Here is a 21,403-nt window from a genome sequence, read left to right on the forward strand (position 1 = left end):
CAAGGCAAATAAAGGCCCAAGGAGACCAGAGGGTAGTATTTATTCAACACTAGTCCTACTCAGAATAGATCAGTTGACGTTAATGGACATGACTAACTTAGGTTCATTAATTCAAATGGGACTACTCACATAATACAACCCAGAAACTTCTAGACTCAAATAGCTTATTTGTTTTATTTATTTATATCCCGTTTTTCCTCCCAGTAGGAGCCCAGGGTGGCAAACAAAAGCACTAAAAACACTTTAAAACATCATAAAAACAGACTTTAAAATATATTAAAACAAAACTTATTTAAAAACATTTTTAAAAGCTTTAAAAACATCTTTAAAAAAAGGTTTAAAAACATCTATTTTTAAAAAAGTTTAAAAACATTAAAAAGCAATTCCAACACAGACGCAGACTAGGATAAGGTCACAACTTAAAAGTCTTGTTGAAAGAGTTGTTGAGAATGTTTAATCAAATTGAAGCTGCTATTGGTGCTGAAGTTGAATAATCTTTAGATGCACTATATATACTTTGCTTATTTTAAAAAAAAGATTTCTAAAAGGACAATTGGAAGACCACATTAAAAGAGAATTAGTATCTCAACAACAGAAAACCTCAACATTTTAGTTTTATACTTTGCAGAGATGAAAGGAGCCTCTGACTGTAGAGTTTTGTTTTTTTAATGTATTGATTGCATTCAGTTAAGGGTAGAACTTTCTAGGATGGGTGGATTTGATATATGATGGCATGCCAGGATTGCTATTAATGGATGTATGTCAAAACAAATTAACCTTCAGCAGGAAGCAAACCAAGAATACTATCGTCCCCCTTGCTCTTCAGTTCCTGGACAGAGATCTTAAGCTGTTAGGATGGATGTGGGGATGGGAACTATGTCAAAACAGCATCAATAAAATTAATATGGCTGTCAATTATGCTTTCACATTAAGACATCCTTTTCTCCCCTTTTCACTGTCAAATGAATGCAGTTTATCACTTGGCTTATGTCTCTAGCTATAAATTAATCAAGCCAGTTCAGAGATTAATGAATATAAACCTGGATTATCAGACCAGATTGGAGTATGATGGGCAAACCAGATTTAGGAATTTATCTGACAAATCTGAAGTCCCTAGCTGAATAGACTAATTTTTCATAGGATCATATATACTCCAAATCTGTGTCCTTTGAACCTGTCCAAACCCAATTTTTAAGATCCATTTTTGGGACACCGACGTGTGTCTCAAATAATATTCTAAGACTGGAAGCTGGTCTCCCTACAATTGAGGCCCGCATTTGGAAATTAAGAATAAGATTATGGTTAAAACTGCGGTTCTGCCCCATGGGCTTGGCCCCACTGGTACTTTCTGACTCTTATTGATCTAAATGGCGTAAGTCTTTGATTGAGAAACTTGCAAACCTTGGCTTTTCTCCTCCCGCGATTTCCATGCTGGGCTACTCTAAAGCATGGCTGGCTATATCACAACGAATCATGGATGTAGAATTACAAAGTCATCAATTGTCGATGACATTCAAGGATGATTCCCTTTCCCACACCAGGGGCTTTGCGCTCCCGCAATACTTCAGCTTGCTACCTAATGTGAGATACAGAAAAGCATTTACATTGGCGAAGTTCGATGTGCTCCCATCTGCTCTTTTAGAGGGCAGATATCGGGGAGTTCCCCGTACGAAGCGATTATGCCCCTGTGAGATGGGACAAATTGAAACAGTAACCCATGTACTCTTAATCTGCCCTTTTTATCATGATCTCCGTCTCCTGCATATAACTCCAATAATCAACTTGATTCCTGGCTGGGACCTTTCCTTTTACACCACCTATCTTCTATCGGATCAATATACTCAAATCACGTGTAGTGTTGCAAGATTCTGTGCTATGGCAATCATCCATCGCAGAACATTGTTAGCCCAACTGCCTATACAGCCATGATTATAGTTAGCAAATGTATGATTTTTAACCAGTTTTATATGATGTTTGATATTGTGTACTGGTCTATGACTGCAAGAATAAAATTCATTCATTCATTCATTCATAGGATCATAGAATTGGAAGGGACCTCAAAGGTCAACTAGTCCAACCCCTGCCAATGCAAGAAACCCAACTAATACAACATCCCTGAGGCCATCCAGCCTCTGCTTCATTAATTAAAACACACACATACAGCAGGAATGGAAGAAAGGCCCAAAGAGAACATTTCCTGGACAGGCATGGTGATTCAGATTAATATGAAGACTTTACGCAACCTTACCTTTTTATTTCTAGCCTACCACAGAAAAGCTTAGGGTTTTGCACTGTTGGATTAAGCAATATATCTTACATAAACCATAAAAAAAGAGTTTCAACACTGCACTAAACATAAAGGACTGGATGTTCCAATGTTACAAGTTATTGCCCCACTCCTGGGTTAATTGCACTGACAATGCTCTGTACACTCTAATGACAGCAACCTTTGGAACCTGGAGGATTGCAGGTAGATTGCCCTCCGAGTGCTTGGATTTGTTAAGAAAAACAAGGCTGCCATTTCACATATTATAGCACAATCCAAACAGCTTTCAGTATCTTCTGTGTTTACAAGAGAAGGAAAGAGATTTAAATGTGTTTTTCACACACTGACAAACCAAACATTTTATTTATGCCTACTATTTTATAGAAATAATTATCTAAAATATTCTGCAGTGCAAGAACATAAGAATAAATGACAAAGGGACTTTCAATTAAAAATGCCCAGCAATTCTTTAGGTTCCAGTGTACCCAGAGACAAAAAACAGCCCCCGCTAGTCTCCCCTTACACACTGGGGGTCTTCTAAATGCACCTCATGTTGGATGAGAGTTCAAGCCCAAGGCCCTGGGTGACATCTGTGCAACCCAAGGACTAAGATCCATGTGGTACATGCAGTTGCACATTTTTTGCTACAGTGAGTTGGTGCGTGTTTCTTTTCTAAGGAAAGACAGCCTCAGAGCCTGACAGTGAAGAGAGGTAGGTAGGTAGGTGTTTGTGTGTGCACGCATGCGTGTGCGCATAAGTGCAAGGACTGGTTAGGTTCCTCTCTCCTGCCATTTATCCACTCAAGATCACACAGTTTAGGGGGTAATTTAAGTGGACAAACAGGAAAAGGTTAAGGACCCCCCCCCCATCATTTTCAACTGCAGGTTCAAAGGCTGCTTTTGTTTTTTGGGGGGAAATCACACATCAAAAACAAACTGCCCAGGGCAAGAAAAATGCAGCTATGCATATAGTGAGGAAGGCCCTTCAACCTTCAGCTTTGAGCTTGGCCCAGCTCCTCTGCCAACATCCAGATGGCCCTCAGCAACCAGAACCTTGTAGAAAGTAGAAAGCCTGAAAACAGCTGCATTGTAGTGGTTTAGAGTGCTGGACTACGACCTGGGAGACTAGGGTTCGAATCCCCACACAGCCATGAAGCTCCCTGGGTGACCTTGGGCCAGTCACTGCCTCTCAGCCTCAGAGGGAGGCAATGGTGAACCCCCTCTGAACACCACTTGCCATGAAAACCCTGCTCATAGGGTTGCCATAAATCAGGATCGACTTGAAGGCAGTCCATTTCCATTTTAAAAACACGCCACTCTCTTATCAGGTGAGCATCCCAGGGCACCTTAAAGGAGCTATCAGTGCAGATTCACAGGAGATGGGATTGGCAAATACCCATAACAGACGGCGAAGGTCAAGGACCTGGTATTTGGACTTTGGATCTTGGGTTTTGTAACTTCTTAGAGGCGTGACTGACTCCCACTTCAACCCCTGGCTGGGTTCACAAATGCAACCCTTGGCTGCAGGAACTACACAAGACTCTCCTCCCTGCCAGCCTGCCTGTCTCTCTGCAAAGGGGACCGAGGGGGGCCTTGAGGATGCAAGCACCACCTTGCCCTAAAGCCCCAGAACATCATCTCACAACTGCACTTCCAGGGCCCTGGCTTAGAGGCAGAATGGGGGGATTCTAGTGCACCTCAGAATGCAATCACAGTGTAAAAAAAAAAGGAAACTCTTGGCTCTAATGAAAAGATAGTATTTCTACCAGTGAGGTGGTGGGAGCAACAACAACACTTTTTAGATTTTCTGCGTTGGGGAGCAAAGTGGGATGCCTCTGCCAAGAACAGGAATGGCAGCCATGATGCGAGGAAATAGAAAACTCTTGAAACCCCCCCCCCCCCGACTGCTGCTTCTCCGCTAGACTCAGGTTTGGGAGCCTGAAAACTCCACAGGCTTGAAGCGCACTGAGCATCAACAAACTGCCCATGCAGGTGGCACCCCTGGGCCAGTCTGCCCCCTCCCCCCAATGCCAACCCCCTAGATTTCCCACAGGAAGAACCACACTGCTCTCAATACCCCACAGATTGTGGCAGAAGTCATTCCCACATGGGAAAGTGGAGGGAAGGGGCCAGGGAGACAGAGGTGATCCTGGCTTTGCTCTCCCCCCCCCCAATGTAACCAAAGGTCCTGAGTGAGCCCCAGTGGGCAAGGCAGGATCCCATCTTCTTCAGAAATAGCTTCTCCTGCCCCACTCCTCTGCATCACTGACAAAGACAAGGTTGCTACACCCTCCAAGCGGCTGTGGGGAAGAGGGTGGGGAGCCCAGGAACGTGTTCATCCTGGGGGTGTCTGCTGGCCGTTGTCCCACGTCCTGCAAGGCAGACAAGGAATTGTCTCAGGGAATGGAATGGGCACTGCCCCACATGTCCTGCTCCACTGCCCAAGGTCAATAACGTGAACCTGCATAGCCACAGGGACTTCACTGGGGAGGCTGGCCAGTCCAGAGCTGGACCAGGGACTGGGGGCAGTAGTGTAGTGGCCAGTTCAGAAGTGCAGGGTCCCTTCATGATAGTCACAGCCATGCCCCCTTTTTTGCTGAGGGTTGAGGATGAGATCTTTGTTATTGCCTTCTCCCACAACAAGAGATACACCTAGGAGCCAATAAGCATGAAAGGGGAGAGGGTTAGCTATTGAAGAGTGTCTTCTCAGCGGCTGATCCACTTCCTTGCACTCTGATTGGCTCCAGTCAACAGGAAAGGTCAAGGAGGCACATTAGAAGACTCTGCTCAGTGGCTAACACACTCGCCTTTCATGCTGATCAACTTGTAGGGTGCTGGAGACATAGGGAACCTGATGGGACCCTGCTTCCAAAGGAGTAAGGGGTCTAAGACCCCCGAGACCTCAGACGACTACACCACTGACTGGGGGAGGAGTCTATGCCCTCCAGATGTGGTTTGCCTCTGGCTCCCATCAGCCAGCAAGGCCAACAGTCACAGATGATAATGATGACGGCAGCTGGAGTGCAGCAACTCTGGGGCGGGGGGGGGGGCGGGATCACATAAGAACATAAGAAGAGCCTGAAGCTGGATCAGGCCAGTGGCCCATCTAGTCCAGCATCCTGTTCTCACAGTGGCCAACCAGGTGCCTGGGGGAAGCCTGCAAGCAGGACCCGAGTGCAAGAACACTCTCCCCTCCTGAGGCTTCCGGCAACTGGTTTTCAGAAGCATGCTGCCTCTGACTAGGGTGGCAGAGCACAGCCATCATGGCTAGTAGCCATTGATAGCCCTGTCCTCCATGAATTTGTCTAATCTTCTTTTAAAGCTATCCAAGCTGGTGGCCATTACTGCATCTTGTGGGAGCAAATTCCATAGTTTAACTATGCGCTGAGTAAAGAAGTACTTCCTTTTGTCTGTCCTGAATCTTCCAACATTCAGCTTCTTTGAATGTCCACGAGTTCTAGTATTATGAGAGAGGGAGAAGAACTTTTCTCTCTCCACTTTCTCAATGCCATGCATAATTTTATACACTTCTATCATGTCTCCTCTGACCCGCCTTTTCTCTAAACTAAAAAGCCCCAAATGCTGCAACCTTTCCTCGTAAGGGAGTCGCTCCATCCCCTTGATCATTCTGGTTGCCCTCTTCTGAACCTTTTCCAACTCTATAATATCCTTTTTGAGATGAGGCGACCAGAACTGTACACAGTATTCCAAATGCGGCCGCACCATAGATTTATACAACGGCATTATGATATCGGCTGTTTTATTTTCAATACCTTTCCTAATTATTGCTAGCATGGAATTTGCCTTTTTCACAGCTGCCGCACACTGGGTCGACATTTTCATCGTGCTGTCCACTACAACCCCGAGGTCTCTCTCCTGGTCGGTCACCGCCAGTTCAGACCCCATGAGCGTATATGTGAAATTAAGAGTTTTTGCTCCAATATGCATAATTTTACACTTGTTTATATTGAATTGCATTTGCCATTTTTCCACCCATTCACTCAGTTTGGAGAGGTCTTTTTGGAGCTCTTCGCAATCCCTTTTTGTTTTAACAACCCTGAACAATTTAGTGTCGTCAGCAAACTTGGCCACTTCACTGCTCACTCCTAATTCTAGGTCATTAATGAGCAAGTTGAAAAGTACAGGTCCCAATACCGATCCTTGAGGGACTCCACTTTCTACAGCCCTCCATTGGGAGAACTGTCCGTTTATTCCTACTCTCTGCTTTCTGCTTCTTAACCAATTCCTTATCCACAAGAGGACCTCTCCTCTTATTCCATGACTGCTAAGCTTCCTCAGAAGCCTTTGGTGAGGTACCTTGTCAAACGCTTTTTGAAAGTCTAAGTACACTATGTCCACTGGATCACCTCTATCTATATGCTTGTTGACACTCTCAAAGAATTCTAATAGGTTACTGAGACAGGACTTTCCCTTGCAGAAGCCATGCTGGCTCTGCTTCAGCAAGGCTTGTTCTTCTATGTGCTTAGTTAATTTAGCTTTAATAATACTTTCTACCAGTTTTCCAGGGACAGAATTTAAGCTAACTGGCCTGTAATTTCTGGGATCCCCTCTGGATCCCTTTTTGAAGATTGGTGTTACATTTGCCACTTTCCAGTCCTCAGGCACGGAGGAGGACCCGAGGGACAAGTTACATATTTTAGTTAGCAGATCAGCAATTTCACCTTTGAGTTCTTTGAGAACTCTCGGGTGGATGCCATCCGGGCCTGGTGATTTGTCAGTTTTTATATTGTCCATTAAGCTTAGAACTTCCTCTCTCGTTACCACTATTTGTCTTAGTTCCTCAGAATCCCTTCCTGCAAATGTTAGTTCAGGTTCAGGGATCTGCCCTATATCTTCCACTGTGAAGACAGATGCAAAGAATTCATTTAGCTTCTCTGCAATCTCCTTATCGTTCTTTAGTACACCTTTGACTCCCTTATCATCCAAGGGTCCAATTGTCTCCCTAGATGGTCTCCTGCTTTGAATGTATCACAGGGTGCCCATCTCTGACTCTGACCCTCCCCTTACATGGCCAACTGGGGGACAACGGGGGCCTCCATCCTTGCTGAACAAGCTTCTTCAGCACTCACCCTAGCTGCACGCCCCTTCCCCCTGTGAAAAGCTGGCCCCTCCCTGCTTGCTCCTGCCTTCCCCTTCTTCTAGTCGGTGGGACAGGCAAGGCCACTCCCCATGCCACCTCAAGGCACACCTTGGCCACTTTATGCTGGGCAGCCCCCTCCCCCCATACTCACCGAGCTCCAGAGGGTCAAGGGGGGGCGGCGGCCCAGCTCTCCCTCTCCCGCAGTCCAAGGGGGCCGCACGCGAGGCAGGCTCCAGGTCGAGGCGCTCAGAGGAAGGTGCGGGGGCTCCGGGTTCCCCTGCAGGCTCTCCTCGGGGGCTCGCGCTCTTCTGGGGAGGGGAGGGTCACCCCCTGTGAGCAAGAAGGGAGGGCACCCAGAAGAGAGAGGCCCTCTGCTCCTCCGCAGCCCTCCCCACCACTCCCCGCTCTCCCAGGGGCTAGCAGGGCTTAGAGGCATCCACAAGCAAGGGAGATTTAGGGGGTTCCACGGAGGCAGCAGCCCCAAAGCCTTGCGTTTTGGAAGCAAGCCACTCTCCCTCGAGGAGGACAGGAGCCTGCCCTCTGGCAGAGAACCGCCCCAGCTGTGCTGCCAAGTGGCCTCTGCATCACACGGGCCCCCATCAGCTGGAGAGGGCGGGCAGAGGGGCCTTCTCAGCCGCAGCTGCAACTCCCTTTCCCAAATGCGCCCACCGGGATCCTTTCCTGGACTGTGTAATGTTGACTGTATCCCTGACAGCTAAAACCAGCTGCCATATAGACGAGAAATGTCAGTGCTACTGTTATGCAGATTTTTTAAGGTCCCCCTTGTGAGGGCCACTCACACTCTGGGGTGGGGTGGGGGACAGCACAGAAACTAAATGAGGCACCCCACCCATGTTTAGGGGGACCCTGTGGGAAAGCATCAAGCAGCTACCTGGACACACACCCGGGTGGGACAAGTCAAAGCCAACTGGCCACCCCCTCCCTGCAACCCAGAACCACAAGCAGAGGTGCCCCCCCGTAATACAGGTGAGACACTCCATGCAAACCACTCAAGCGAGTCTATACTACAAGCTTCACTAAGCTGGTGCCCTCCAGATGTTTTGGACTACAACTCCCATCAGCTCTGCCAACATGAAGTTGTAGTACAAAACATCTGGAGGGCACCAGAACATAGTAAGAGTCTTCTGGATCAGACCAGTAGCCCATCCAGGCCAGCATTCTTTTCTCACAGTGGCCAACCAGATGCCTGTTTTGGGAAGCCCACAAGCTGGATCTGAGTGCAAGAGCGTTCTCCCTTCCTGCAGCTTCCAGCAACTGGTATTCGGAAGCATTGACTGCCTCTGACTATGGTGGCAGAGCACAGCATAGCCATTGTGGCTAGCAGCCATTGATAGCTTTATCAACGGTGAAGAGAGGGGTGGGGGTGGAGGGGGGGCAAAAAGAGAGTGTTCACCTTACCCTGAAAGAGACACAGTGGTGAGGAGGAGGAGGAGGAGGAGGAGGAGGCCGGCCACGCAGGAGACGACCACCAAAGCCAGCAGGAAGGCTGTGGGGGAAGAGGCAGCAGGAAGTCAGCTTGGACAGGAACCCAATCAAGCCCCCCCCCCCCAGGTCCAATATGTTGAGCTTTGGTGGAGACTTGATAGGGCAGACTCGCCCTGCTGAGCAAGCCACGGCTACAGTCCACCCAGCACCAGAGCCAGCCTTCCGATCAGAGGGGCTGAGGAGGAATGGCCTGCAGCTGGGTCAGATCATGGCCCTGCAGCCAGCCCAGTGGTCTGTGCCTGATGGTGGGCAGCCGGCTGCTGTTCGGAAGGGGCTCCAGCCCCTGGATCATTCTGGTCACCCTTTTCTGCAACCATTCCAGTTCCATGTTGTAGGTATACGCACAATAAACTGTGGAGCTGGAAAAGCTGTTGAAAAGGGCAACCAAAATTACTTAAGGGCCAGAGCAGTTCCGCCATGACTAAAGGCTGGGTTAAGTTTGGAAAAAAGGTGAGAAAGGTGGGACATAATACAAATGCAGAAAATTATGCATGGCGTGGAGAGAGCGGACAGAGAAAAGTGGATCTCGCATAACACCAGACCCCAGTGGGGCCACTCAGTTAAGCTGAATGTTGGAAGATTCGGGGCAGACAAAAGAAAGGACTTTTTCAGCCCAAAGCTAGATTATTGCAAATTCCATCCTCCTGGGCTACGAGGGAGGAGAGTAAAGAAACCTCCACTCCTTAGGCAGCCCAGCCCCCTGGCCTCTTGCTGCGGGGACTTCCCCGTCCCACTCTCCCCCTTTGCTTCCAGCCCCCTCTCCCTGCGGAGTAGCTATCCCCCCCCACATTGTTGGATGACAGCTCCCCCCCCCCGCAAGGAACGTAAGAAAAGCCAGCTGGATCAGGCCAGCAACCTGTCCTCACAGTGGCCAACCACATTCCCATAAAGACTATCCATAGCTGCTAGCCACGATGGCTACGAGTCCTACTGCCGGTATCAGAGGTGGGTTGCCTCTGAATGCCAATTGCTGGGGAGAGTGGCTGCTGTTGCACTCAGGCGCTACTTGTGGGCCTTCTCCCTATGGGGACCTGGTTGGCCTCTGCGAGAAGAGGAGGGTAGACTAGGTGGGCCCCTTTCGCCTGATCCACCAGCCGGGCTGCTCTTTGGCTCTCAGCCCAGTTGGGGTTATGGAGGCGTGGGCAGGCTTGGCACCTCTCTGCCCCATGGTGGGGGGGTGGGTACTTACGCTCCTGACAGCCAGCCCCACTGAAGCCAAACGGACACCTGGAAGAGAAAAGGGAGGAGAGGGTCACCTTGGCCTGCTGGCTCAGGGCAGCAGATTCTGCACCGCCTGCCCCGGTCACTGAAGCCCATTAAGAGGGCAACTTAGGCACTGCCACCCTGGGCTCCTAGTGGGAGGAAGGAAGGGCAGGAGAGAAAGCTAATAAATAAAATAAAGACAAGAAGCTGGAGGGGGGGGCAAAAGCCGCATTTAGGAAAGGGCAACGGGTACACAAGAGAGAAAGATCAGCCCACGCGGCTGCAAAAGGCACTTGCTAGTAACTCCCAAAAGTCATAAGCAGCATCCACAGCCGCTGCAGCAAAGCTGGGCCAAGCCGAGCTGCAGGCCGGGAGCTGCAGTTTGCCCCCGGGGGCAGGTCTAGCCAGGCATTTGATGCAGCACCTGCAGGGGGAGGGGCAGGAGGGCGTCCATCTGAAGGATAAGGAAGGGGCTGCGATAAAGTTATAACACGTTGTGGAAGCTGAAAGCAGGAAAGGAAGCTTGAAGGCCGTCCTCTCACAGGGCACCTTTCCAAGAGGGTGCTGCACGTACCTTTGAGGACGGAAGGCCCAGATGGAGCAGGGATGCTGCTGGCACCAGCCAAGAGCGGCTGGGCACCCAGCCAGGCCCCTGGGCTGGAAGTATCCCTGCCGCCATCTGGAAGAGACCAGGGCACCAGACCTTTTGGGGGTAGCACATCTCCCCCCTCTCCCAAGAGAAGAGACGTCCCCTGACTGAGCTGGTGCAGTGGCTGCCCTGACATTGTCCTTGGGGGGCGGGGGGGACCCTCCTTGCAGAAACTCTCCTGGGCCTCCCAGGTCAGTCTCCCCAGTCCTGGGATTCCCCCTAAATGCTAACAAGGGGGTTAGACTCGATGCCTTGTAGGCCCCTTCCAACTCTACTATTCTATGATTCTATCATGCTAAGGGAGTGCTGCGAGGGATGGAAGGAGAAATGCGTGCGTGTGTGTGGGGGGGTTAATTCATCTCCTATCTGCCGATTCTCTTCTGCAAATGCCCCCTCCCCTCCCCCATCATTTTAAAAAGCTTTTTCACTCCAGGGGGGCTCTGAAACCAGATGGGGGGAAAGCGGCCTTGGGGAACCTTTCGTTTGCTTCCTGCTCTTTTGATACACTGCAGGTGGTTCTATCTGTGAATCTCAGTTTTGGGATTTGCTCTTTTGTTTTATTATATATTTTTAATTCTATTGCCTTTTAATACCACTCCAGGGTAGAAAGGCAGCACAGAAATATTTTCTTAAAACGAATACATTTGCAGGGGGGAATCAGTGAGCGCAAGACAACCTAGCCCCCCCTGCCCCCCAGGCCAGCCTCCCCGTGCAAGTGCCCCCCCACCTTCCTCTTACCTTGAGAAACAGGAGGGGCAGCCAACGTATCTAGTGCCTCTCCGAAGACACTGCCTTGTGGTGCCCTTTGAGGGTGCAGATGCCTTCTTATCCTCCCAGTGGGGGGTGGGCCAGTTTCACTGTTCTGCCCAAGAGACCCAGGAAGCCAGACTCTCTCCTGGCTTGGCTAATTGCAGGCTGATTTCAGCCAGTGGCATGGTAGGCCCCAGCTGTGGTCTCCTACCCAGCGCTAAGTCCCAGACGTTTATGGCGCCCTGGGAGAGCTGCAATGGTCAACTGGCAGAGAGTGAGGCAGCCTCCACTAGGGCTGGGCACAGCCCTCCCAATCCAATTCAGGGTCCAGTCTGGCACTACAGATTGGGGCCAACCCAGATGTGGGCCCTGAACTGGTGCGGGGCAGGGGGAAGGCAGCCCTAGTATTAGTACTAGTAACCCTATTAATCATACGGTAGGGAGAGGGAAAAAGGAAACGTTGCTTCTCCTTCCCCTTTCCCACTGCAAACAGCAGGATTGAACCTTCTGCTCTGTAGCTGCTGAGCAGAGAGTTCAATCCTGCTGGGCGCTGCTTTGACAGCATGTGCCCTTCGAGGAATGTGTTAGCAAAGCAGATCTCGCCAGCTGGTGAGCAGAGGGTTCAGTCCTGCTCAGCTCTGGGCTGCTCTTTGCAGAGGCTGCTGACCCTTTCTCCCCACGCCACCCCCTGCTGCCACACCGCCCCACCTTCTGATTGACCCAGATTGCTCCCAGGGGAGGGGGGACCTGATCCAGCCACAGCCCAGATACCCCCCCCAATCTCCCCAGATCGGTTCAGGATCCAGACTTTGGCCAGCTCTGGTGCCCAGCCCTGGCTTGCACCCCTGGGATCTTACCACAAGAGGGCCGGAGTTGCGAAGGGCTGAGGATCCCTTTGGCCAACCTGGATAAATCTGGGGCCAGCGAGGTGCCGAGAAATGCTTCCTTCCTCCCTCCCCTGATAGCAAACAATCTAAGAAGTTATTTTAAAAAACTGGTAAAGCCACAGAAAAATAATAGAAATAAACAGGGCTCCCAGAGCAAACCCACTCAGGACTCGGGGAGGGGGGAGTGAGAAGACAAAGCAACGCCGGGATCCGAGCAAAAAGCAACTGCCCAGCCGCCGCCTCTAACCAGATGGCTGGCTAATGGATCGCTCAGCAGCAGCAGACATTTATGGATCTCTGGCCTGACCTTCCCTGGAGATTCAGGCAGGGACATTTATAGGAGAACACACACATCCACTTGTCTTTGGCCACTAAGCATTCCATGGCTGCAAAAGCCTTTCCTCACTTCCAGAAAATGCCCTGGCACCTGGAGGAAGGGCTTTGGGGGAAGAAGACCCCCATGATGGGCTCTGAAGCATCTGCCCTTTGGCCACCAGCCAGCCAGCAGCCATTACCAGAGCAGGAGAGGGACCCTCTTCTCTCAGGAGTCATGAACCATGAGGGAGGGGGCCTTGGGCAACTGGCTCTCTCTCAGACCCTTTTCTCCACATGGGAAATGCACTTTCCTGGCTTTAGGTGTGGGAGAAGAGCCATATGGAGGGTGGGCCTGGGGAGTGGGCTATTGCGCTCAGGTCCTGCCTCCTGTTTGCCACCCTCAGAAGCAGCAGGGTGAAATGCTGGACTAGATAGGCCCCTCCTTCAAGAGGAAGAGGGTGGGAGGGAGGTGGCCCACCCCAACAAGTCCCTACAGGGAGCCCCAGGAAACTCACCTGGCACAGGTGCTGTTCTGTAGCCAGAATCCACTGTCACATGCTGGTGAGAGCGAGAGCGAGAGAGAGAGAGGGAGAGAGAGAGAGAGAGAGACAGAGAGAGAGAGAGACAGAGAGAGAGAGAGAGAGAGAGACAGAGAGACAGAGACAGAGAGACAGAGAGAGAGAGAGAGACAGACAGAGAGAGAGAGAGAGAGAACAAACATGATGGCCCTATAAAGAAGTGATCTGCCCTGCCCCCCCCACATTCTTTTCCATCCCACCAGACATCAAAGGGCCATGAATCTGCACAGGAGTCCCGCTCTAGGTCTCCTCCCCTTCCGGGCTCGACTGTCTGTGGCCTCAATCGAGCCACTTGCCACGGGTTGCCTGGGTCGCCTTCCCCACCTTCCTGCCTGGCAGGCGACAGGCTGGAAACGCCGGGCCCAGCGAAGGGAACCGGGGGCCCAACCTGTGCAGGTGCGATCTGTGGGGTGTGCGTGGAGATAGCCAGGCCGGCAGGCACATTGTACGAGGCCATCTTGGAAGGAGCAGGTGGTGGACATGGAGTCACAGATGTCAAACTGGCAGAGACTCAGGCCTGCAGGTGATGATAGGGAGGGGGACGGGAATCAAAGACATTGTCGTCATCTCCAGCAACCATATTGCATGGATGATCCACTTGTTGCCATGGCAGACCACTGCACGGCCGCGAGGGGGGGCTGGGTGACCTGCTGGCAAAGCAGCCCTTCACCCTTTCTCTTCCCTGCACACCAGGAGCGGCCGCCTCTCTTTCCAAGCACCAGGTGCGCCAAGAACCACCACCACAGTCTCTCTGCCTGCAGTGCATTTCTTACTCTGCGAGGCTGAGCCTGCTCCCCTAGCACATGGACCCCTCGTACCCCCAAGTGCTGCATCTGCCCCCACTCACTCTGGTAGGTGCCCATCCGGCGCAGGAGAGCACAGGCTGGGGTGCCCACGTGGCTGCCATTGTGGCACTGCCTCTGAAACGCAGAGATGGCCTCTTTCACCTGCTGGGCCGTGACGGGCACCCAAGCTGAGAAGTGGTGCAAGATGATCACTTCCCCACTCGACCACCTAAAGAGCAACAGGCAGCAGGTCAGTCTGCACAAGAGCCCCCCTTCCCTCCAAGGAGGCCTTTTACTTGGGGGCCATAAGAGCCTTGCTGATGGATGTCTAACAGGACCAAGGTCTCCTTGAGAGCTTCATGGCTAAGCGCACATTTGAACCCACGTCCCCCTGGTCTAAAGCCTTCAGGATTTGTCTCTTTAGGGCTGCCTTTTGGATGGGATTTAAGCCCACCTTCAGCATGAAGCAAAACACATTCACCCATCTTCCAGCACAGAGCCGGAGACATCAAAGCACCACCATCACCACCACGGCCCCTCGGGACACCAGACAGGACCCTTCACCCATCGCCCACAAGCAGGAAGCCGCTGGCACTGGCCACTGGCCACGGCTTGCAGAGGCCACTTGGGGGCCAAAGAAGGTGAGGGAGCATATGGCACAACCACCCTTTTCCACTCCTCCCTGGCAAACCTTGAGGCAGCCTTGCCAGCAGACAGAACACACAAAAAGGCCACCGCAGCACAGAGTTCCAGGTCACTTTGGCTCAACTTGGTGTCCTCCAGATGCTGTTGGCCTACAACTCCCATCAGCCCAGGCAGCATGGCCCACAGCCAGGGATGAAGGGAGTTGTAATCCAAGGTTGGGGAAACTGCTCATGCAAGTGAGCCACACCTCATGCGCTTGAGAGGGAGCAAAGAGTGAGCTGGGAACCTTCAGATCAGATCAGCCGTGAACTCAGAGGTCAGAAGCGGCCCCAAGCAAACCTCTCTCTCTCTCTGCCCATCTATCCTGTGGGATACCACCACTAGCCCACCTTACATGGCTGTCACTGGGGTCTACAAAGCTCTACAGCCACCTAGAAAAGACCTTCATGAATCCTACGCATTGCTGACGATTACTGGAGAATTTTTTAAAAAGCAAGCCTGCCTGGTTGTAATCCCACAGATAGCAATAAGATCTGAACAGGGTGGTTCACGACAGATGCTGTTGGAGGTCGCTGGTTCATAGGGTCGCCATACGTCGAAATCGTCTTGAAGGCACATAACAACAACAAATAGCAATAAAGCAAACAACGAAATGCGGCAGGCAACTGCCCCACAGGCCACAAAGCCCCAGACCCCCACCCGCTGCCCACCCTCTCTCCCCACACTTACTTCAGGTCTCGGGTGGATGAGCCCAGGTAACCATCAAGGTGCCTCAGGATGTGCTGGAACTGCAGACAGCAAGAGAGAAGGGGCACGGGGTGTGTGCACTCAAACACACAGGGCAGGAAGGGAGGGGAGCAGGTTCCTCTCTGGCCTACTCCCCAGGCCCAGACCCCTGCTCTGCCCCTTCTTCCTTCTTTCCTTGCTCTGCACTCAAGCCCCCCAGAACAGAGGCCGGGAAGGGCTGCGTGTGGAGGGCAGGCAAGGAATGGGTGGAGGCTGCTGCCCAAAGAGGCCTGGGCCCACCCTTCCACAGCAAGCCCAGCACAAACACAGAGGCTGGGGACCCCTTACCAAGTTTTGGACCTGGCTGGCGATGACCCAGGACAGCTGCGACTCCTCCGGGGTTGTAATGCCCAGCAAGACCTGGCCGGGGCTTCCCAAGTCCTGAAGCACCAGCAGGCCAGGAAAGGCCCGGACTTCGCAAGAGAGAGCGGCAGCAGAGTCAGAGCAAGGCTGTGCAAGAGGGGCAGGGAGGGGGGAGGAGGGGAGCAGCCAGAAACCCCACAGGGAACTGGAGAAGTTAAAGAGTGTAGCCCTGCCCCTTGGCCCAGGCCAGAGAAGAGGCACTCAGCATTTGAGATGGAGCCAAAACCATGTCAGGCAAGGCTCTGGCAGCGGGGTGGGGAGGCTGCATCACTGGAGTGCTCAAAGCATGCACACACGCAGAATGGGAAATCAGTGTTGGGGGAGAGGTGGAGAGAGAAAGCAGTTTCTCCAGACCTCACTTTCCCCCAGTGAGGAAAGGTGAGAGCCTCCAGCACCCTCTAGTGGACAGGTGAGGCCACCTGTTCTCCCTCCCTCTCAAGCCCCAGGCACATCATTCAGAGGGCCATCTGTCCCCTCAAGCCCCCAGTTTTTCCTTGGCTTCCCAGAGGCTCCTACGTGACATAATTTGCAATTCAAGGGAAGATCTGCAAGAGCAGCAGCTGCTTAAACAACAAGGCAGCTGTATTTCAATCTACTCGAAATCAGCTTTGCAAAACTCAGAGTGTGTTTTATCTTATTAAAGTACAACTCCTCTTTGGTTTCGGTCAGCATAGCTGCATAATTTACTTTATTTGGCTATTCGATGAATGCAGTAAAAATATTGCTGAATCTCAATGCTGAGTGCACTATGCAAGGCAATTAAGCTAATCTTTGCTCAACATGAGATGGTAAACCACTCAGTTATTTGTCTTACTAGCAAAGCAGGAGAAAGCCAACAAGGAACAGGGATTAGAGTGTGTCATGCAGGTCTGGAAAACAGCTGGCTCTCCAGATGTTACTGAAGCACACCTCCCCTCACCACCCCAGGTCCTTGGCCGTGCCTGCTGGCGCTGTTGGCAGCTATAGCTCAGCGGCACCTGCAGGGCCAACAGTTCCCTGCGCCGGGTGGATGCAGGGAAGGGTCGTAGCCCGGGGCAGACAGTGCAGGAGGCCTCAGGTTCAACCCCTGGCAGCATTGAGCAGGGGGTTGGACTTGATGGTCTTATAAGCCCCTTCCAACTCTACTATTCTATGATGCTATGATCTCCAGGCAGGGCTGGATATATTCCCTGCCTGAGGCCATGGAGGGCTTCTGCCAATCCTTGCAGGCAGGACTCAGCTCGACGGACGAATGTCTGACTTGGAGTAACCCAATGTCCAGCTTCGAAGTGAACCCCGTCCCGCTGCCCATCAGGGTGGCATTCACTGATTCGCAGGTGGGCGTGCTTTTTAAAAATGGCCCCATGGGCCAAAATGGAACCCTTGACCTGGCCATAATTGGCCCACAGGCTGGAGGTTGCCCACCCCCTGCTTTAACTCACTGATGATCCAAGGGAGGCTCCTTGCTTTCTTTGATGTTCACTCACTCCTGCACTGGGCGGCAGTGATAGCAGACAGGGCTCTCTCCAAAAAATTCCCTCCACCTCCAAGGAGGAGCCTCACCCCCTCCTGAAAAGACCAGCTCACCTCCCTCCCCACCCCTTTAACTCCCAAACCAGGTGATGCCACCCCCTTACCTGGCACACAGCCCAGGGCGGGGCTGAGATGGTAGCCCAGCCCACAGCGGCAGGAGCGGCGGCCAGTGTGGTCCTCACACCTGCTCCAGGGGGGGCAGTCCTCCTCTCCCCTACACGTGGGGGGTTCTGTGAGGAAGAGAAAGACCCCATTCCAGGTAAGGTTTTGGGGGGTGTCTCTGTGGTCAGCGCAGGTGGGAAACGGGACTTCAAGCTGAAGAATTAGCAGCCCAAGAACCCTGCAGTGGGATGGTCAGACAAAACTTGGAGGGGGCATCTAGTCGGGGTGCCAATTGGGAACACCGAGGGTAGTGTTATGCCAGGACATGAGCCCCCTCACGGACTGCTGGAATGCACCTCCCACCAGCCCTGGCACCAGCCAGCTACAGTGAAGCAGCTGAGAGTTGCAGTCTAAAACAGCTGAGGACACCAGGTTGCGGAAGGATGCTCTAGCCCTTGTGGAATTTGCACACAACTTCCATAAATTGCACAACCTGCCAGGATGGAGCGGCTAGTGTCGGACTGGCCCCTGGGAGGCCAGGGTTTAAATCCCTGCTTGGCTGTGAAGCTCACTGGTTGACCTTGGGCCAGTCACTCAATCTCAGCCTGGCCTTCCTTAGAGGATTGTTGTGAAGATGAAGTTGGGAGGGAGAGGAGTTTGTATGCCACCTTGAGCTCCTTGGAGGAAAGGTGGATATAAATGCAATAATAAATATAAAATATATAAATATGCATGTGACACAATGCATATGCAAATGTGTGCCCTCTTTTGCAGGCGTGGCAAGACGGCCCACTCCACACATGCAGGGTATGAGCCCCAGACAATCCTGGCGGCACCCCAGCGTCTATTCTAGCACCCTGTCTCACACAGCAACTGGTCAAGCGCCTGCAGAGATCCCTTAAGCAGGACGCAAGGGCGAGAACTCTCCCCCAACTGGCATTCAGGGGTAGACTTCCCCTGTATGCAGAGGTTCTACTTATTCACTGTCCCAGCAAATAACCATTGAAAGTGTGTGTGTGGGGGGGTGATGGCTAGAGGGAACAGGCCAGATCAAGATTACTGGCAGGTATTCCTCCAGTCGTGGAGCTCTGAGTAGAAGACTAGAAACTGGAAATTCAGACAGAAACATGAAGCTGCTTTATAACAAGTCTGAATGTCAGCCTCTCTCATGCTCAGTACTGCCTACACTGACTGGCAGCAGCTATGTAGGGTTTCAGACCAGGGACGTTCCAGCCCTACCTGGAGATGTTTTTAAATTTGTGTATTTGTTTTTAATGTTTTTAATTGTAAACCACCCAGAGAGCTTCGGCTATGGGGCGGTATACAAATGTAATAAATAAATAACCCTTCTGCAAAGCAGGTGCTCCGTCCCCTCAGCCACAGCCAATTTCCCTAACATGCCCTGCAACTGTGCCATCCCGTGGCTTTTGGCTTCAGAATCGATGTTGCTGCTGCCGCCGCCATTTGCTGCTGTCGTGATACAGGATCTAGTGGAACGTCCCTCACCCTGGTGCCCTGCAGGTGTTTTAGACTGCAACTGCCATCATAACCAGCACAGCCATGGCATGCAGGGGCTGATGGGAGCGGTGGTCCAAAACAACCAGAGGTGGCCAGGTTGAGGAAGGCTGGTCTAAACTTACCCAGCGGCTCTTTTGCGGCATCTGCATTGCCCCCACTGGCTGCTGGCACAGTGAGGTGTGTGGTCCAGGTTGCAGGGCTGGGAGGGTGGTGATCCAGTCCTGCTGACCGGTTGCCAGTACTGTGCTCTGAAACAGATGGGCAGGAAAAGGGTATCGTCAAGAACTCTTCATTCAAAATAAAATGCCAGGACGTTGCTGTGCTACAGTGAAAAGAGTCACACAAGCTCTGTGAGAGTGCCTTTACTGGGGGGGGATTTTTAATGAGGTTGAACTAGGTAGTGCTTCATTTGGCTGTGGCCACAAGGCGGATCTTGGACTCAAAGTCCCATCCGCAATATGGAGATTATAATACTGGCCTATCCTTCAGGGTTGTTGCTAAGGTACCAAAGGCCAATATACACCACTGTAAAGCTTTTTCCTAGATTGTGCCACTTCAGGCTGCAGACGTGGGTTTGCCCCATAACAGCTCTTCAAGCAAAGAAAAACAGGCTGAAACCCTCTTCCTGACAGGCTGGCTTTCAACAGGCAGGGAAGATTCCAGTCCCACCCCACCCCCAGGGACCATTCACACACACAACCCCCCACCTGCAACCTACATGCCTGGCAAAAGCTCCATCACACAATTTTACTGAATGGATAAACTGGCCCTCATAGACAGGAAAGCCTCTGAACGTTTAGGGAGCGCTGCATAAACACCAAGATACACAATTGCCGTTCAGTGAGCGGATGTTGGCCCTGTGTACGGGCTAGTGCCACACCTGGAGGCCCACCATGGTAGAAAACGAAAGGATCCTGGGACAGGTTTAGGAGCAAGTTGGCAGGGAGTGGGCAGACTTCACAGGTGGTGGCAGCAGCGAGGAATCCCCACTTGGACCAGTTGCACTCAAGGGATAAACTGGGCGCTGGGGCTCAACTCAAGCTTCCCCCGCAGGTCGCGTCCAACCTGGTCACAGATGTGGCGACGTTGCGGCTGGAAATGCTCACGCCGGTCCTATAGCTACTCTGGCTCCTGGAAACGGGGCTTTGCCCTCCCTTTCTGCCGCTTCTCGGTCCAGCCGCCCCAGCCTGTGGGGTTTCGGAAGAGACCCCTCGGGCAAGACAAAAGTCCGAGAGGCGGCCTCAAAGGGAGGAAAGGGCCGCGCGAAAAGTAGACATCCGCAGCGCCCCTTTGCGCTTCGGCTCCCAGAGCCCCCGACGGTGCGCCCGGCGCTTTCTTCCTCGGAGCCGGCAGAGAGCGCTGCAGAGGTGGGAGCCGGCTGACCCCCTCCCCCCAATGATTTCGAACCCAAAGGAGGGCTGGGTGGGCTCTCCAAGTTCCTGGCTCGCGCTGCTCCCGGAAAAAGGCGCCTGGCCTACTTACCTGCCCGGAGCCCCCAGCTGGCCCCCAGCCCCACCTGCAGGAGGGCAAGGCCAAGGCAGAAGCCTCCCCGCATCCTCCCAGCCGAGGGGAACAAATTCGCCCGGCAGTGGGGCAAAGGCTCAGCGGGGGGGGTCATTGACCCCCACGCCTGCCACTCATTAACACAGGGAGGCCGAGCCACCGCCTCCTGCTCTGGCAGCCCACAGGAGGAGAGTTCACTGAGAGGGCCACTTTGGGGCACGAAAGCCCGAGCGTTTTGGACCGCGTCTTGCCTACCACGGGGGGCAGCCAAAGTCGTTTCTCGCGCCCTCTGGATGCAAACTGGTGGCTGAGGGGCGCGTTCTCACGTAGTCATCCGGGAAAGCGCCTCCGGTCTAATGCAGGTGGCGCACGAGGCCTCTCTTGACATTCTCCGTGGATGCAAACTCTGTCAGCCCGGGGGGGGGGGCAAGGGACTTTATCGTGGGGCCTTCCCCCCACCAGAGCCGACACGGAAGCTACAGATAATGCTCTCCCTGGCTACTAGTCACCCGGGCTAGCTGCTGTCTCCAGGGTCACGAAGCCGCCGAGGACCTCCTGCTGCCACTGCGCTCCGGGAACCCAGTCTAGGGGGCTTCCTTCCCGTGGGGGCATTTGGCCACCCGTGCCTTTGGCCGGTGCCTGTGCTGCTGTCCAAGCGGGGTGGGCGAGAGACGTCTCGCTCCGCTTCGCGGGCCATGCGGCTGTCCAGGCCCAGACCCCCCAGTCCGCCCCCTCTTTCCCCCGCTGAGAGGGGGACCAGCCCTCTGCCCCCAAAAGGTCCCTAGTCAGGCAGCGAGATCCTTGGCTCTGCTACGGGCTAAAGATGGTGGGGGGGTGGAATGGCTTTAAAAAAGAATTAGGCTGTCAATGGCTACTAGCCACAAAGGCCATGCTCTGCAAGAGGCCTGCAGAAATATTTCAGACACGCGGGCGGG

The 21,403-nt window shown here is 52.7% G+C and overlaps 1 protein-coding gene across 2 annotated transcripts; it reads right to left on the reverse strand.

Moving 5' to 3' along the window:
• Nucleotides 1-2,594: 2,594 nt before the first annotated feature.
• LOC133365073 (protein HEG homolog 1-like) lies at nt 2,595-20,567 on the reverse strand. 2 transcript variants are annotated; one of them, XM_061586377.1, is made up of 12 exons: nt 20,448-20,565; nt 19,088-19,213; nt 17,450-17,575; nt 15,759-15,883; nt 15,414-15,472; nt 14,102-14,268; nt 13,643-13,771; nt 13,192-13,234; nt 10,062-10,099; nt 8,786-8,873; nt 7,518-7,674; nt 2,595-4,637 (listed from the first exon to the last, which is right to left on the reverse strand). In XM_061586377.1, exons 1-12 carry the CDS (start codon nt 20,518-20,520, stop codon nt 4,494-4,496), a joined length of 1,275 nt encoding a protein of 424 aa, XP_061442361.1. In that variant the 5' UTR covers nt 20,521-20,565; the 3' UTR covers nt 2,595-4,493. The 2 variants fall into 2 exon arrangements, with proteins under 2 accessions (XP_061442361.1, XP_061442362.1); XM_061586378.1 differs by lacking the exons at nt 2,595-4,637; nt 8,786-8,873 and having other exon boundaries at nt 7,525-7,674; nt 20,448-20,567.
• Nucleotides 20,568-21,403: the final 836 nt, after the last annotated feature.

Source organism: Rhineura floridana, chromosome 10, assembly GCF_030035675.1.
Source record: "Rhineura floridana isolate rRhiFlo1 chromosome 10, rRhiFlo1.hap2, whole genome shotgun sequence".
In the NCBI taxonomy this organism is placed as follows: Eukaryota; Metazoa; Chordata; class Lepidosauria; order Squamata; family Rhineuridae; genus Rhineura; species Rhineura floridana.